This window comes from Delphinus delphis, chromosome 4 (genome assembly GCF_949987515.2).
Source record: "Delphinus delphis chromosome 4, mDelDel1.2, whole genome shotgun sequence".
NCBI lineage: Eukaryota > Metazoa > Chordata > Mammalia > Artiodactyla > Delphinidae > Delphinus > Delphinus delphis.
The window spans coordinates 84,156,908-84,172,803 of NC_082686.1; the positions used below are offsets into that span (position 1 = coordinate 84,156,908).

The following is a 15,896-nucleotide window of genomic DNA, read 5'->3' on the forward strand; positions in this document are numbered from 1 at the left end:
TCCATTTACACTTAGGGAGATTATTGATATGTAAGGATGTACTACTGCCATTTTATCTTTTGCCTTCTGGTTATTTTGTCTCTTCATTGTTTCTTTTTCCTTCTGTTTCTACTTTTGTAAGTTGGCAATTTTCCATGGTGATTTGCTCACTCTTTTATATGTTTGTGTCTCTGCTCTAGCTTTTTGCTTTGTGGTTACCATGAGGTTTACATAAAACATCTCATAGATACAATAGCCCTTTTCCTGCTGATAGCACTTTATTTCCATTTGTCTAAATATGTTCCATCCTTTTACTCTTCCCCTTTTGTATTTTTGATTTCACAAATTATCTCTTTTTATGCTGTGATTTTTGTTACCGAGTTTTAGTAGCTATAGTTATTTTAAATGTTCTTCCTCTTTTAACCTTTATGCTTTTAACCTTTAATATACTATTCTAAAAAATTTACAGTTTTCCAATTCTGACTATCACCTTAATCACTTTTGTGTACTTTTGTCTTTTCATTTTACCTTGAAGAGCTCTGATCAACGTTTCTTTTAAGGCAGGTATAGTGGTGGTAAACTCCCTCAGGTTTTGTTTGTCTGGGAAAGCTCTTATTTATCCTTTCTATCTGAAGGATAACTTTGCTGGATAGGGTATTTTTTTTTTATTGAAGTATAGTTGATTTACAATGTTGTGATAGTTTCTGCTATACAGCAAAGTGAATCAGTTATACATATATCCACTCTTTTTTAGATTCTTTTCCCATATAGGTCATTACAGAGAATTAAGTAGAGTTCCCTGTGCTATACAGTAGGTCCTTATTAGTCATCTATTTTATATATAGTAGTGTGTATGTGTCAATCTGGGTAGGGTATTCTTGACTGACAATTTTTATCTTTCAATACTTTGAATATATCATCCCACTCTCTCCTGGTGTGTAGAATTCCTGTTGAGAAATCTGCTGATTGCATAATAGGAGTTCCTTTGTAGGTTGCTATCCTTTTCACTGGCTGCTTTTAAAATTCTATATCACTGACTTTTGACAGTTTTAATGTGTCTTGGAGAAGGTCTTTTTCATTGAGATAAAGTGTTCTATTAGCTTCGTGGACCTGTATATCCAGTTCCTTCCCCAGGTTAGGAAGGTCTCAGCTATTATTTCCTTAAATATGCTCTCAGCTCCTTTCTCTCTCTCTTCTCCTTATGGTATACCCATAAATCTTATGTTGGCTCTTCTAATGGAGTCTGAAAATTCTCATGGGGTTTCTTCACTTTTAAAAAATCTTAGTTCTCTCTCCTTTTCCACCTGAAACTTCTATATTGCTATCCTTGAGCTCACTTATTCTTTCTTCCATCTGACCTGCTCTATTTCCAATGCTTTTTAATGCATTCTTCATCTCATTTATTGAGTTCTTGAGCCCCAGAATTTGTTTTGTTCTTTTTTAGAATTTCAGTCCCTTTGGTAGATCATTGTATTACCTTTCTGAGTTATCTTGTAGCTTGTTGAATTTCTTCATAACAACTATTTTGAATTCTTTATCAGTTAGATCACAATATTCCACATATTTGGGTTCAGTTCCTGTAAAACTGTCATTTTCTTTTTGTGCTACTGTAATACCATGATTTTTTCAATAGTATTTGATGAAAAGTGCCTTTGCCACTGCATCTGAAGTAGAGAACACCTTTCTTATCAAAACTTTGTTTACTTTGATTCTAACAGTTCAACAGGTTGGTAATTAGGAAACTTCCTTTTGTTTTTTTTCAGAATGTGGCACTATAGCACAAGTTTTTGATTTCTCTTCCCAAAACTGACTCACCACTAAGGAGGTTGGGAATGTGCACATTAAAAAAACAAAAAACAAAACAAAACAAAAAAACACTGGCAGAAATAAAAGGGTGGAAAATGGCAATGGCAGAGCTGGGGGAGGTATATGCTTGGCACCTGGGGCTTTGGGGTGCCTACAGCCTGGTACGGGGATCCTTGAATGTGCGTGGGGGGTGTCTCAGGTTTGTGGGCAGTCCTCTTGCCAGAATCCTGGGCAGACAGCAGGAAATGCATCCTTTCAGTTCTCTTTGCTGTCTTTTTATTATTTTAATTTTATTGGAGTATAGTTGATTTACAATGTTGTGTTACTTTCAGGTGTATAGCAAAGTGATTCAGTTACACATATGTTCGTTCTTTTTCAGATTCTTTTCTCATATGGGTTATCACAGAATATTGACTAGAGTTCCCTGTGCTATATGGTAGGTCCTCATTGTTATCTATCTTATATATAGTAGTGTGTGTATATTCATCCCAAGCTCCTGATTTATCCCTCCCCCCGCCATTTCCCCTTTGGTAACCATAAGTTTGTTTTTGAAATCTGTGAGTCTGTTTCTATTTTGTAAATAAGTTCATTTATATCATTTTAAAATTAGATTCTACATATGAGTGATATCATATGATATTTGTCTTTGTCTGACTTACTTCACTTAGTATGATAATCTCTAGGTCCATCCATGTTGCTGCAAATGGCATTATTATTATTATTATTTTATGGCTGAGTAATATCCCATTGTATATTATCCATTCCTCTGTAGCTGGGCATTTAGGTTCTCTTTGCCGCCTTCTTTTTCCTTTCTGTCCTCTCTGTCACTGCAACCTCTCCTCAGAGAGAGCAATGGGTCCTTCCAGCTCCAGCATGCATGGCCAGTGAGACCCCCACTCACTACTTTTACCCTCCATCTCCATTGCCCAAATGGCATGCTGGCCCACTGCTGCTCCTGCTGCCACCAATGTACTGGGTCCTCAGCTTCCTCTGAGGTTCCAGTCCACCCACATTCGGGTACAAGGTGGATGGATCTCTCAGGTAGCCTGGTGTGCTGTGTAGAGGTACTTTTTCTGGATTATGGATGTCCAGTTAGATGTAAATCAAAGGGGAGAGGAGATGCTGCCATGAGGCTGACATCACCCCTCCTGATTTGCTAAAACTTTATTGAGGACTTTACATCTATGTTCATGAGAGATATTGGTCTGTAGTTTTCTTTTTTCTATAATGTGTATAATGTCTTTATCTGGCATTGGTATTAGGGTAATGGTGGGCTCAAAGAATGTGTTAGGACGTATTTCCCCTGCTTCTATTTTCTAAAGTAGATTGCAGAGAATTGGTGTAATTTCCTCCTTAAATGTTTGGTAGAATTTACAGGTGAAACCGTCTAACCTTGCTGCTGTTTTAGAAGCTTATTAATGTTTGATTCACTTTCTTTAGTAGATATGGGCCTATTCAGATTGTTTATCTCTTCTTATGTGAGTATTGGGCAACTGTGTCTTTTTTTTTCTTTTAACATCTTCATTGGAGTATAATTGCTTTAAAATGTTGTTAGTTGCTGCTGTATAACAAAGTGAATCAGCTATATGTATACAAATATCCCCATATCCCCTCCCTCTGCGTCTCCCTCCCACCCTCCCTTTACCACCCTTCCAGGTGGTCACAAAGCACCAAGCTGATCTCCCTGCGCTATGAAGCTGCATCCCATTAGCTATCTATTTTACATTTGGTAGTGTATATATGTCAATGCTACACTCTCACTTCATCCCAGCTTCCCCCCCTCACCCGTGACCTCAAATCCGTTCTCTATGTCTGCGTCTTTATTCCTGTCCTGCCCCTAGGTTCATCAGAACCATTTTTTTTAAAGATTCCATATATATGTGTTAGCATACAGTATTTGTTTTCCTCTTTCTGACTTACTTCACTCTGTATGACAGACACTAGGTCTATCCACCTCATTACAAATAACTCAATTTGGTTTCTTTTTCTGGCTGAGTAATATTCCATTGTATATACGTGTCACATCTTCTATATCCATTCATCTGTCAGTGGACACTTAGGTTGCTTCCATGTCACGGCTATTGTAAATAGAGCTGCAATGAACATTGTCTCTTTTTGAATTATGGTTTTAACAGGGTATATGCCCAGTAGTGGGATTGCTGGGTCATATGGTAGTTCTATTTTTAGTTTTTAACCTCCATACTGTTCTCCATAGTGGCTGTATCAATTTACATTTCCACTAACAGTGCAAGAGGGTTCCCTTTTCTCCATAACCTCTCCAGCATTTATTGTTTGTAGATGTTTTGATGATGGCCATTCTGACCAGTGTGAGGTGATTGATACTTCACTGTAGTTTTGATTTGCATTTCTCTAATGACTAGTGGTGTTGAGCACCCTTTCAAGTGTTTGTTGGTAATCTGTATATCTTCTTTGGAGAAATGTCTATTTAGGTCTTCTGCCCATTTTCGGATTGGGTTGTTTGGTTTTTTTGATATTGAGCCGCATGAGCTGCTTGTATATTTTGGTGACTAATCCTTTGTCAGTTGCTTCATTTACAAATATTTTCTCCCATTCTGAGGGTTGTCTTTTCATCTCATTTATAGTTTCCTTTGCTGTGCAAAAGCTTTTAAGTGTCATTAGGTCCCATTTGTTTATTTTTATTTCCATTTCTCTAAGAGGTGGGTCAAAAAGGATCTTGCTGTGATTTATGTCATAGAGTGTTCTGCCTATGCTTTCCTCTAAGAGTTTTATAGTGTCTGGCCTTACGTTTAGGTCTTTAATCCTAAATAAATTTTGAATTTATTTTTGTGTATGGTGTTAGGGAGTGTTCTAATTTCATACTTTTACATGTAGCTGTCTAGTTTCCCCAGCACCACTTATTGAAGAGGCTGTTTTTCTCCATTGTATATTCTTGTCTCCTTTATCAACGATAAGGTGACCATATGTGTGTGGGTTTATCTCTGTGCTTTCTATCCTGTTCCATTGATCTCTGTTTCTGTTTTTGTGCCAGTACCATACTGTCTTGATTACTGTAGCTTTGTAGTATAGTCTGAAGTCAGGTTGCCTAATTCCTCCAGCTCCGTTTTTGTTTCTCAAGATTGCTTTGGCTATTCGGGGTCTTTTGTGTTTCCATACAAATTGTGCAAGTTTTTGTTCTAGTTCTGTGAAAAATGCCATTGGTAGTTTGATAGGGATTGCACTGAATCTCTAGATTGCTTTGGGTAGTAAAATCATTTTCACAACATTGATTCTTCCAATCCAAGAACATGGTATATCTCTCCATCTGTTTCTCTCATCTTTAATTTCTTTCATCAGTGTCTTATAGTTTTCTGCATACAAGTCTTTTGACTCCTTAGGAAGGTTTATTGCTATGTATTTTATTCTTTTTGTTGCAATGGTGAATGAGATTGTTTCCTTAATTTCTCTTTCAGATTTTTCGTTGTTAGTGTATAGGAATGCAAGAGATTTCTGTGCATTAATTTTGTATCCTGCTACTTTACCAAATTCATTGATTAGCTCTAGTAGTTTTCTGGTAGCATCTTTAGGATTCTCTATGTATAGTATCATGTCATCTGCAAACAGTGACAGTTTTACTTCTTTTCCAATTTGGATTCCTTTTATTTCTTTTTTGTCTCTGATTGCTGTGGCTAAAACGTCCAAAACTATGTTGAATAATAGTGGTGAGAGTGGGCAAACTTGTCCTGTTCCTGATCTTAGTGGAAATGATTTCATTTTTTTCACCACTGAGAACGATGTTGGCTGTGGGTTTGTCATATATGGCCTTTATTATGTTGAGATAGGTTCCCTCTGTGCCTACTTTCTGGAGAGTTTTTATCATAAATGGGTGTTGAATTTTGTCAAAAGCTTTTTCTGCATTGATTGACATTATCATATAGTTTTTATCCTTCAATTTGTTAATATGGAGTATCATATTGATCGATTTGTGTATATTGAACAATTCTTGCATCCCTGGAATAAATCCCACTTGATCATGGTGTATGATCCTGTTAATTTGCTGTTGGATTCTGTTTGGTAGTATTTTGTTGAGTATTTTTGCATCTATGTTCATCAGTGATATTGGCCTTTAGTTTCCTTTTTTTGTGACATCTTTGTCTGGTTTTGGTATCAGGGTGATGGTGGCCTCGTAGAACAAGTTTGGGAGTGTTCCTCTGCTACATTTTGGAAGAGTTTGGGAATGATAGGTGTTAGCTCTTCTCTAAATGTTTGGTAGAATTCGCCTGTGAATCCATCTGGTCCTGGGCTTTTGTTTGTTGGAAGATTTTTAATCACAGTTTCAAATTCAGTGCTTGTGATTGGTCTGTTCATATTTTCTATTTCTTCCTGGTTCAGTCTCAGAAGATTGTGCTTTTCTAAGAATTTGTTTCTTCCAGGTTGTCCATTTTACTGGCATATAGTTGCTTGTAGTAATCGCTCATGGTCCTTTGTATTTCTGCAGTGTCAGTTGTTATTTCTCCTTTTACATTTCTAATTCTGTTGATTTGAGTCTTCTACCTGTTTTTCCTGATGAGTTTGGCTAATTGTTTATCAATTTTGTTTATCTTCTCAAAGAACCAGGTTTTAGTTTTTTGATCTTTGCTATCGTTTTCTTCATTTCTTTTCCATTTATTTCTGATCTGATCTTTATTTCTTTCCTTCTGTTTTTTGTGTCTTTTTTGTGCGGTACACAGGCCTCTCACTGCTGTGGCCTCTCCCGTTGTGGAGCACAGGCTCCAGACGCACAGGCTTAGCGGCCGTGGCTCACGGGCTCAGCTGCTGCACAGCATGTGGGATCTTCCCGGACCGGGGCACGAGCCCGTGTCCCCTGCATCGGCAGGCAGACTCTCAACCACTGCGCTGCCAAGGAAGCCCTCCTTCTGCTAACTTTTTGTTGTTGTTTTTGTTGTTCTAATTGCTTTAGCTGTAAATTTAGGTTGCTTGAGATTTTTCTTGTTTACTGAGGTAGGATTGTATTGCTATAAACTTCCCTCTTAGAACTGCTTTTGCTGCATTCCATCGATTTGGGGTCATTGTGTTTTCATTGTCATCTTTTTCTAGGTATTTTTTGATTTCCTCTTTGGTTTCTTTAGTGTGATCTCTTGGTTATTTAGTAGTGTACTGTTTAGCCTCCATGTGTTTGTATATTTTACAGTTTTTTTTTCCTGTAATGGATATCTAGTCTCATAGCGTTTTGGTCGGAAAAGATACTTGATACGATTTCAATTTTCTTAAATTTACTGAGGCTTGATTTGTGACACGAGATATGATCTATTTTGGAGAATGTTCCATGAGCACTTGAGAAGAAAGTGTATTCTGTTGTTTTTGGATGGAAATGTCCTATAAATATCCATTAAGTCCATCTTGTCTAATGTGTCATTTAAAGCTTGTGTTTCCTTATTTATTTTCATTTTGGATGATCTGTCCATTGGTGAAAGTGGGGTGTTAAAGTCCCTTACTATAACTGTGTTACTGTCGATTTCCCCTTTAATGGCTGTTAGCATTTGTCTTATGTATTGAGGTGCTCCTATGTTGGGTGCATAAATATTTACAGTTGTTATATTTTGATCATTATGTAGTATCCTTCTTTGTCTCTTGTAATAGTCTTTATTTTAAAGTCTATTATTTCTAATATGAGAATTGCTACTCCAGCTTTCTTTTGATTTCCATTTGCATGGAATATGTTTTTCTATCCCCTTACTTTCAGTCCGTATGTGTCCCTAGGTCTGAAGTGGGTCTCTTGTAGACAGCATATATACAGGTCTTGTTTCTGTATCCATTCAGCCAGTCTATGTCTTTTGGTTGGAGCATTTAATCCATTTACATTTAAGGTAATTATCAGTATGTATGTTCCTATTGTCACTTTCTTAATTGTTTTGGGTTTGTTATTGTAGGTCTTTTCCTTCTCTTGTGCTTCCTGCCTAGAGAAGTTCCTTTAGCATTTGTTGTAAAGCTGGTTTGGTGGTGCTGAATTCTCGTAACTTTTGCTTGTCTGTAAAGGTTTTAATTTCTCCATTGAATCTGAATTAGATCCTTGCTGGGTAGAGTAATATTGGTTGCAAGTGTTTTCCTTTCATCTCTTTAAATATGTCCTGTTGCTCCCTTCTGGCTTGCAGAGTGTTTGCTGGAAGATCGGCTGTTAACCTTATGGGGATTCCCTTGTATGTTATTTGTTGCTTTTTCCTGCTGCTTTTAATATTTTTTCTTTGTATTTAATTTTTGATAATTTGATGAATATGTGTCTTGGTGTGTTTCTCTTTGGGTTCATCCTGTATGGGACTCTCTGTGCTTCCTGGACTTGATTGACTATTTTCTTTCCATATTAGGGAAGTTTTCAACTATAATCTCTCCAAATATTTTCTCAGACACTTTCTTTTCTTCTTCTTCTTCTGGGACCCCCATAATTTGAATGTTGGTGCGTTTAATGTTGTCCCAGAGGTCTCTGAGACTGTCTTCAATTCTTTTCATTCTTTTTTCTTTATTCAGTTCTGTGGTAGTCATTTCCACTATTTTATCTTCCAGGTCACTTATCCGTTCTTCTGCTATTGATTCCTTCTAGAGAATTTTTAATTTCATTTATTGTGTTGTTCATCATTGGTTTTTTTTTGCTCTTTTGTTCTTCTAGGTCCTTGTTAAACGTTTCTTGTATTTTCTCCACTCTATTTCCAAGATTTTGGATCATATTTACTATCATTATGCTGAATTCTTTTTCAGGTACACTGCCTATTTCTTCTTCATTTGTTTGGTCTGGTGTGATTTTACCTTGCTCCTTCATCTGCTGCATATTTCTTTCTTCTCATTTTGTTTAACTTACTGTTTGGGGTCGCCTTTTCGCAGGCTGCTGGTTCATAGTTCCCTTGTTTTTGCTGTCTGCCCCCAGTGGATGTGGTTGGTTCAGTGGCTTGTGTAGGCTTCCTGGTGGAGGGGACTGGTGCCTGTGTTCTGGTGGGTGGGGCTGGATCTTGTCTTTCTGGTGGGCAGGGCAGGTCTGTGAACTTAGTATGATTTTAGGCAGCCTCTCTGATAATGGGTGGGGTTGTGTTCCTCTTTCTAATTGTTTGGCATGGGGTATCCAGCACTGGAGCTCGCTGGTCATTGGGTGGAGCTGGGTCTTACTGCCGAGATGGAGATCTCTGGGAGAGCTCTCAACGATTGATATTACGTGGGGCCGGGAGGTCTCTGGTGGTCCAATGTCCTGAACGCCGCTCTCCCACCTCAGAGGCTCAGGCCTGGCACCAGGCTGGAGCACTAAGACCCTGTCAGCCACATGGCCAGGTACGTGGGGATTTTCTTGCCTTTTGGGAAGTCTGAGGTCTTCTGCCAGCGTTCAGTAGGTGTTCTGTAGTTGTTTCACATGTAGATGTATTTTTGATGTATTTGTGGGGAGGAAGGTGATCTCCATGTCTTACTCCTCTGCCATCTTGTAGGTTCCCTGACAATTGTGTATTTAAAGGAATTGGTCTGTTTATTCTAGGTAATCACATTTGTGGCCATAGAGTTGTTCAGAATCTTCCTTTATTATCCTTTTAATGTCTTTGGGATCTGTAGTGATGTCTCCTCTTTCAGTTCTGATATTAGTATTTGTTTCCCTTCCTTTTTTCCTCAGCCTGGCTAGAGATTTATCAATTTTATTGCTTCCTTCAAAGAAGAACCAGATTTTGGTTTCACTCATTTTCTCTATTGATATCCTGTTTTCAATTTCATTAATTTCTGCTGTAGTTCTTACTATGTCTTTTCTTCTGCTGACTTTGGATATAATTTGCCCTTCTCTTTCTAGTTTCCTAAAGTGGATATTTAGTTATTAATTTTGTATCTTTTCTAATATATACATTTAATGTTATAAATTTCCTTCTAAACACTGCTTTTGCTGCATCTCACAAATTTTGGTAAGTTGTGTTTTCATTTAGTTCAAAATATTTTAAAAATTTCTCTTTGAGGAGATTTCTTCTTTGACCCTTGTGTTTTTTAGAAGTATTGCTTAATCTCCATGTATTTTAGAATTTTCCAGTTACCTTCTTGTTACTTATTTCTAGTTTAATTGTACTGTGGTCTGAGAGCAGATATTGCATAATTTCTATTCTTTTAAAGGTGTGTTTTATGTCCCAGATGTGGTCTATCTTGGTGAATGTTTAATGTGAGCTTGAGAAGACTTTGTATTCTGTTGTTGGATAAAGCAGTCTATAGATGTCCATTTTATCCAGTTGATTGATGATGTTGTTTAGTCCAACTATATCCTGAGTTTTGGCTTGGATCTGTCCACTTCTGATCAGGGTTGTTGAAATCTCCAAGTCTGACAGTGAATTTATGTATTTCTATTAGTTTTTGCTTCACATAGTTTGATGCTGTTTTGAGGCACATGCACATTAAATTTGTTATATCTTCTTTTATATCTTCATAAAGTTGTTGTATCTTCCCTTTGTCATTATCTAGTGCCCTTATTACTGAAAATGTTCCTTGCTTTGAAATCTGCTCTTCTTGAAAATTATATAGCTGCTCTTGCTTTCTTTCGATTAGCATTAGTGTGGTGTATTTCTCCCTATCCATTTATTTTTTTTTTTAAAGATTTTTCGGTGTGGACCAGGACCATTTTTAAAATCTTTATTGATTTGTTACAATATTGCTTTTATGTTTTGTTTTTTTGGCCCTGAGGCATATGGGATCTTAGCTCCATGACCAGGGATCAAACCTGCACCCCCTGCATTGGAAGGCAAAGTCTTAACCGCTGGACCACTGGGAAGTCCCTCCATCCATTTACATTTAATCTATATGTCTTTATATTTAAAATGGGTTTCTTGTAGATAACATATTGTTTATTTGGTCATGTTTTTAGATCCACTCTAATGATCTCTATTTTTAAATAGGTACATTTAAATAACATACTGATTAAATAACATTACTGATACATTTCTATTACTATCTATGATATGCATTACTGTTTCTATTTGTTGCCCTTGTTCTATTTTTGTCTTTGATTCTTTTTCTGGCTTTTGTAGTTTTAATAGCATTTTCTATGATTCCATTTCTCTCCTTTCTTAGCATATTAGTTATACTTTATTTCCCACCTTGTTTTTAGTGGGTGCCCTAGAATTTGTATATACAATTATAGCTAATCCAATTCTGTCAAATAACACATCACAGGTAGTGTACCTTATAGTAATAAAATAATCCTAAATCCTTCTTCCCATTCTTTGTATCACTGCTGTTATTCATTTCACTTATATATAAGCATATACATTAGCATACATATTCATAACACAAATACCTAAGCATACATAATCGAATACATTGTTGGCATTTGGAAGAAACTGTTATCTGTTAGATCAACTAAAAATAAAAGCTTTTATTTTACCTTCAGTTATTCCTTCTTCATTGCTCTTCCTTATTTTATATAGATCTGCGTTTTTGACCTATATTACATTCATTCTCTTTAAAGAACTTTTAACATTTCTTGTATGGTGAGTGTACTGGCAACAAATTCCATCAGTTTTTGTTTGAGAAAGTGTTTATTTCTTTAGTTTTGAAAGAACAGTTTTGCAGAGTACAGATATCTATGTTGGTGATATTTTTTTCTCAAAAATTTAAATAGTTCACTCCATTTTTTTCTTGCTCACATGGCTTCTGAGAAGTTAGATGTGATACTTATCTTTGTTCTTCTGTAGATAAAATGTTTCTTACCTCTGGCTTCCTTCAGATTAGCTTGGTGATCTCTGAGTTTCCTGGATCTGTGGTTTGGTGTCTGACATTAACTTGGGGGAAATCTGTTGTTGTTTGAAATATTTCATCTTTTCCTTTATTTCTTTTATTGATATTACCATTGTACATATGTTATACCGTTTGTAATTGTACCAAAGTACTTGCATAATATATTGGTTTTTTTTTTTTCCAGTCTTTGTATTTGCCTGCCTTTCCAATATGGGGCAGCAGTTTGCCCTCTGTCCTCCAGTCTGTTATAAATTCAAGAAGTTTTAAAATACCTGTTCAACTTCTTACTTGCTGCTAGGATGGAGTGGTGACTTCCAGCTCTTTAAATGCAGAACCAGAAACAAAGTCTTGATGTGCACTTGGAACATTCACCAAGATATATCAAATGCTGGGTTTTAATATATTCCCGAGGTCTGGAATCATTCAGCTTATGTTTTCTGACTATAACAGAATTATAAATAATTAAAAATAGTGTATCCCCCCAAATACTTGGAAATTAAATAGAAACTTACTTAAAATTTTTAATTAAAATCATTAAACACTTAAAAAACTTAGATTAAATAAAGCTTAATTCTTATAAAGATTAATCACTTATAAAACTAGTACAAAGGTTAAAAGACAAAAGTAGTAAAAATAACTATAATAGTTAAGTGATACACAATACAAAAATATGAAAAGTGTGACATCAAAACCCTGAAACGTAAGTGGGAGAGAGTGAAAATATAGAGCTTTAGAATGTGTTCATACTTACTTAAGTTGTTATCAACTTCAAGGACTGTTTTGTTATATGTAAACCTCACGGTAACCACAAAGGAAAACCTATAATAGATGCACAAAGATAGAGAAAGGAATCTAAGCATACCACAAAAGAAAATCATCAAATCACACAGGAAGAGAGCAAGAGAAGAAAGGGACAGAGAAACTATAATACAGCCAGAAAACAAGGCACAAATGGCCATGAGTATATACCTATCAATAATTACTTTAAAAGTAAATGGACTACATTACTCAAAGATAGACTAGGTGAATGGATAAAAAACCAACCAACCAACCCAAGACCAATCTAGCTGTCTACAAGTAACTCACTTCAGATATAAGGACACACACTGACCGAAAGTGAAGGGACTAAAAAAGACAATCCATGTAAATAGAAACCAAATGAAAGTTGCAGTGGCTACATTTATATTAGACAAAATAGACTTTAAAACAAAGAAAGACTGTAATAAATGACAAGGGCATTACGTAATGATAAAGGGGTCAATCCAACAAAAGGATATAATATTTGTAAACATTTAGGAGCCCAACACAGGAGCACTTAAATATATAAAGCAAATATTAACAGACTTTAAGGGAGAAATAGATAGCAATACAGTAATAGTAGGGGACTTTAATACTCCACTGTCAATAAATAGATCATCCAGACGGAAAATCAATTAAGAAAACATTGGCTTTAAATGATATGCTAAACCAGATGGACTTAACAGAATATACAGAAAATTTCATCCTAAAGCAACAAAATACACATTCTTCTCAACTGCACAGGAACATTCTCCAGGACAGATTTTAGGCCACAAATCAAGTCTTAATAAATTTAAGAAGATTGAAATCATATCAAGCTTCTTTTTTTGAGCACATGGTATGAAACTACAAATCAATTACAAAGAAACAAACAAAAAACTGGAAAATTCACAAATATGTAGATTAAACAACATGCTACTGGGCAACCAAAGGGTCAAAGAAGAAATCAAGAGAAATAAAAAATACCTTGAGACAAATGAAAACGGAAATACAACATATGAAAACTTATGGGAATACAATTCTTAGAGGGAAGATAAGTGCCTAGAAAGAAACAAGAAAAATCTCAAATAACCTAACTTTACACCTTAAGGAACTAGAAAAAGAAGAATAAACAGCCCTAATTAGTAAAAGGAAGGAAATAACAAAGATCAGACTAGAAACAGATTAAAAAGACAATAGAAAAAGATCAATAAAACTAAGAGCTGGATGTTTGAAAAGTAAACAAAATTGACAAACCTTTATCTAGACCCATCAAGAAAAAGAGAGGACTCAAATAAATGAAAGAGATGTTACAAGTGATACCACAAAAATTCAAAGGATCATGAAACTATTATGAACGATTATATGCTAACAAACTGAATAGCCTAGAAGAAATGGATAAATTCCTAGAAACATACAGAAAATCTGAGTAGATCAATTACTAGTAGGGAGATTGAATCAGTAATCCAAAACCTCCCAACAAACAAAAACTCCAGGACCATATGGCTTCACTGGTGAATTCTACCAAAATTTAAAGAATTAATACCAAACTTTCTCAGACTCTTCTAAAAAAACAGAAAAAGAAGGAAACCTTCCAATGTCATTTTACGAGGTCAGCATTACCCTGGTTCCAAAATCAGACAAGGACACCGCAAGAAGAAAAGTTACAGGACAATATCCCTGATGAACAGAGATACAAAAACCCTCAATGAAATATTAGCAAACTGAATTCAAGAATACATTAAAGGGATCAGACACCATGATCAAGTAGGATTTATTCCAGGGATCCAAGGATGGTTCAACATCTGCAAATAAATAAATGTAATATACTACCTTGTCATATGATTTTTATCCTTTATTTTGTCAGTCTCAATAGATGGAGAAAAAGCTTTTGACAAAATTCAACCCTCATTTATGATAAAAATTCTCAACAAAGTGGGTATAGAGAAGATACACATCAACATAAAGGCCATTTGACAAGCCCACAGATAACATGCTCAATGCTAAAAAGCTAAAAGCTTTTCCTTTAACATCAGGAACAAGACAAGAATGTCCCCTTTTGCCACTTTTATTCAACATAGTATTGGAAGTCCTAAGCAGAGCAATTAATTAGGCAAGAAAGAGAAATAAAAGGCATCCAAATCAGAAATAAGTAAAACTATATACAGATGACATGATATTATATATAGAAAACCCTAAAAACTCCACCAAAAACTATTAAAACTAATAAACAAATTCGGTAAAGTTGCAGGATACAAAATCAATATACAGAAATCTGTGGTGTTTCTATACACAAATAACAAACTGTTAAAAAGGAAAATTAAGAAAACAATCCCATGTACAATTGCATCAAAAAGAATAAAATACTGGGGAATAAATTTAACCAAGGTAGCAAAAGACCTGTACACTGAAAACTATATGACACTGAAGAAACTGAAGAAGACACAAATAAATGGAAAACTAGTCCATGCTCATGGCTTAGAAGATTATTGCTAAAATGTCCATACTCTCCAAAGCAAATTACAGATCCAGTGCAATCCTCATCAAAATTCCAATGGCATTTTTCACAGAAATAGAACAATCCTAACATTTGTATAGAACCACAAGAGACCTTGAACAGCCAAAGCCACCTTGAGAAAAAAGAACAAAGCTGGAGGTATCATGCTTCCTGACTTCCAAATATATCACAGAACTCTAATAGAACAGTATGGTATTGGCATAAAAACATATATAGATCAATGGAACAGAATAGAGAAACCAGAAAAAAACCCATACACGTATGGTCAATTAATTTACAACAAAGGGGCCAAAAACCTACAACAGGGAAAGGAGTCTCTTAATAAATGGTGTTGGGAAAACTGGACCACTATCTTCCACCATACACACACACACACACACACACACACACACACACACACACGCACGCTCAAAATGGGGGGCTTCCCTGGTGGCGCAGTGGTTGAGGGTCCGCCTGCTGATGCAGGGGATGTGGGTTTGTGTCCCGGTCCGGGAAGATCCCACATGCTGCGGAGCGGCTGGGCCTGTGAGCCATGGCCGCTGAGCCTGCGCGTCCGGAGCCTGTGCTCCACAACGGGAGAGGCCACAACAGTGAGAGGCCCTCGTATCGCACACACACACAAAAAAGCTCAAAATGGGTTAAAGATTTAAATGTAAGACCTGAAACCATAAAAGTCCTAGAAAAAAATAGGTGGTAAACTCCTTGACATCAGTGTTGGCATTGATTTTTTGGATTCAATATCAAAAGTAAAGGCAACAAAGTCAAAAATAAAAAAGTGGGACTATATCAAACTAAAAAACTTCTGCACAGCAAAGGAAGCCATCAACAAAATGAAAAGGCAACCTACTGAATGGGAGAAAACACTTGCAAATCATATATCTGACAAAGGGTTAATATCCAAAATGTACAAGGAACTCATACAATTCAATAGCAAGAAAATAAACTATCCAATTAAGAAATGGGCAGAGGATCTGAATAGACATTTTCCCAAAGAAGCCATACAAATGGTACATGAAAAGGTGCTCAACATCACTCATCAGGGAAACGCAAATCAAAACCACAATGTCACATCACACCTGTTAGAAAGGCTACTATCAAAAAAAGAAATAAGTATTGCTGA

The 15,896-nt window shown here is 36.0% G+C and overlaps 1 protein-coding gene across 3 annotated transcripts in view; it reads right to left on the bottom strand.

Moving 5' to 3' along the window:
* Window positions 1–11,787: 11,787 nt before the first annotated feature.
* ATP11B (ATPase phospholipid transporting 11B (putative)) overlaps window positions 11,788–15,896 on the bottom strand; it is a 132,746-nt gene continuing 128,637 nt past the window's right edge. The window contains exons 31-32 of one of the 3 annotated variants that reach the window (XM_060011062.1): window positions 12,233–12,300; window positions 11,788–11,922 (exon numbers count right to left, since the gene is read on the bottom strand). In XM_060011062.1, the coding sequence (XP_059867045.1) occupies window positions 11,804–11,922; window positions 12,233–12,300 (187 nt within the window). In that variant the 3' untranslated portion in view covers window positions 11,788–11,803. Of the gene's footprint in view, window positions 11,923–12,029; window positions 12,301–15,896 lie in introns of those variants that run through there. The other 2 variants (XM_060011066.1, XM_060011063.1) reach the window with 2 other exon arrangements.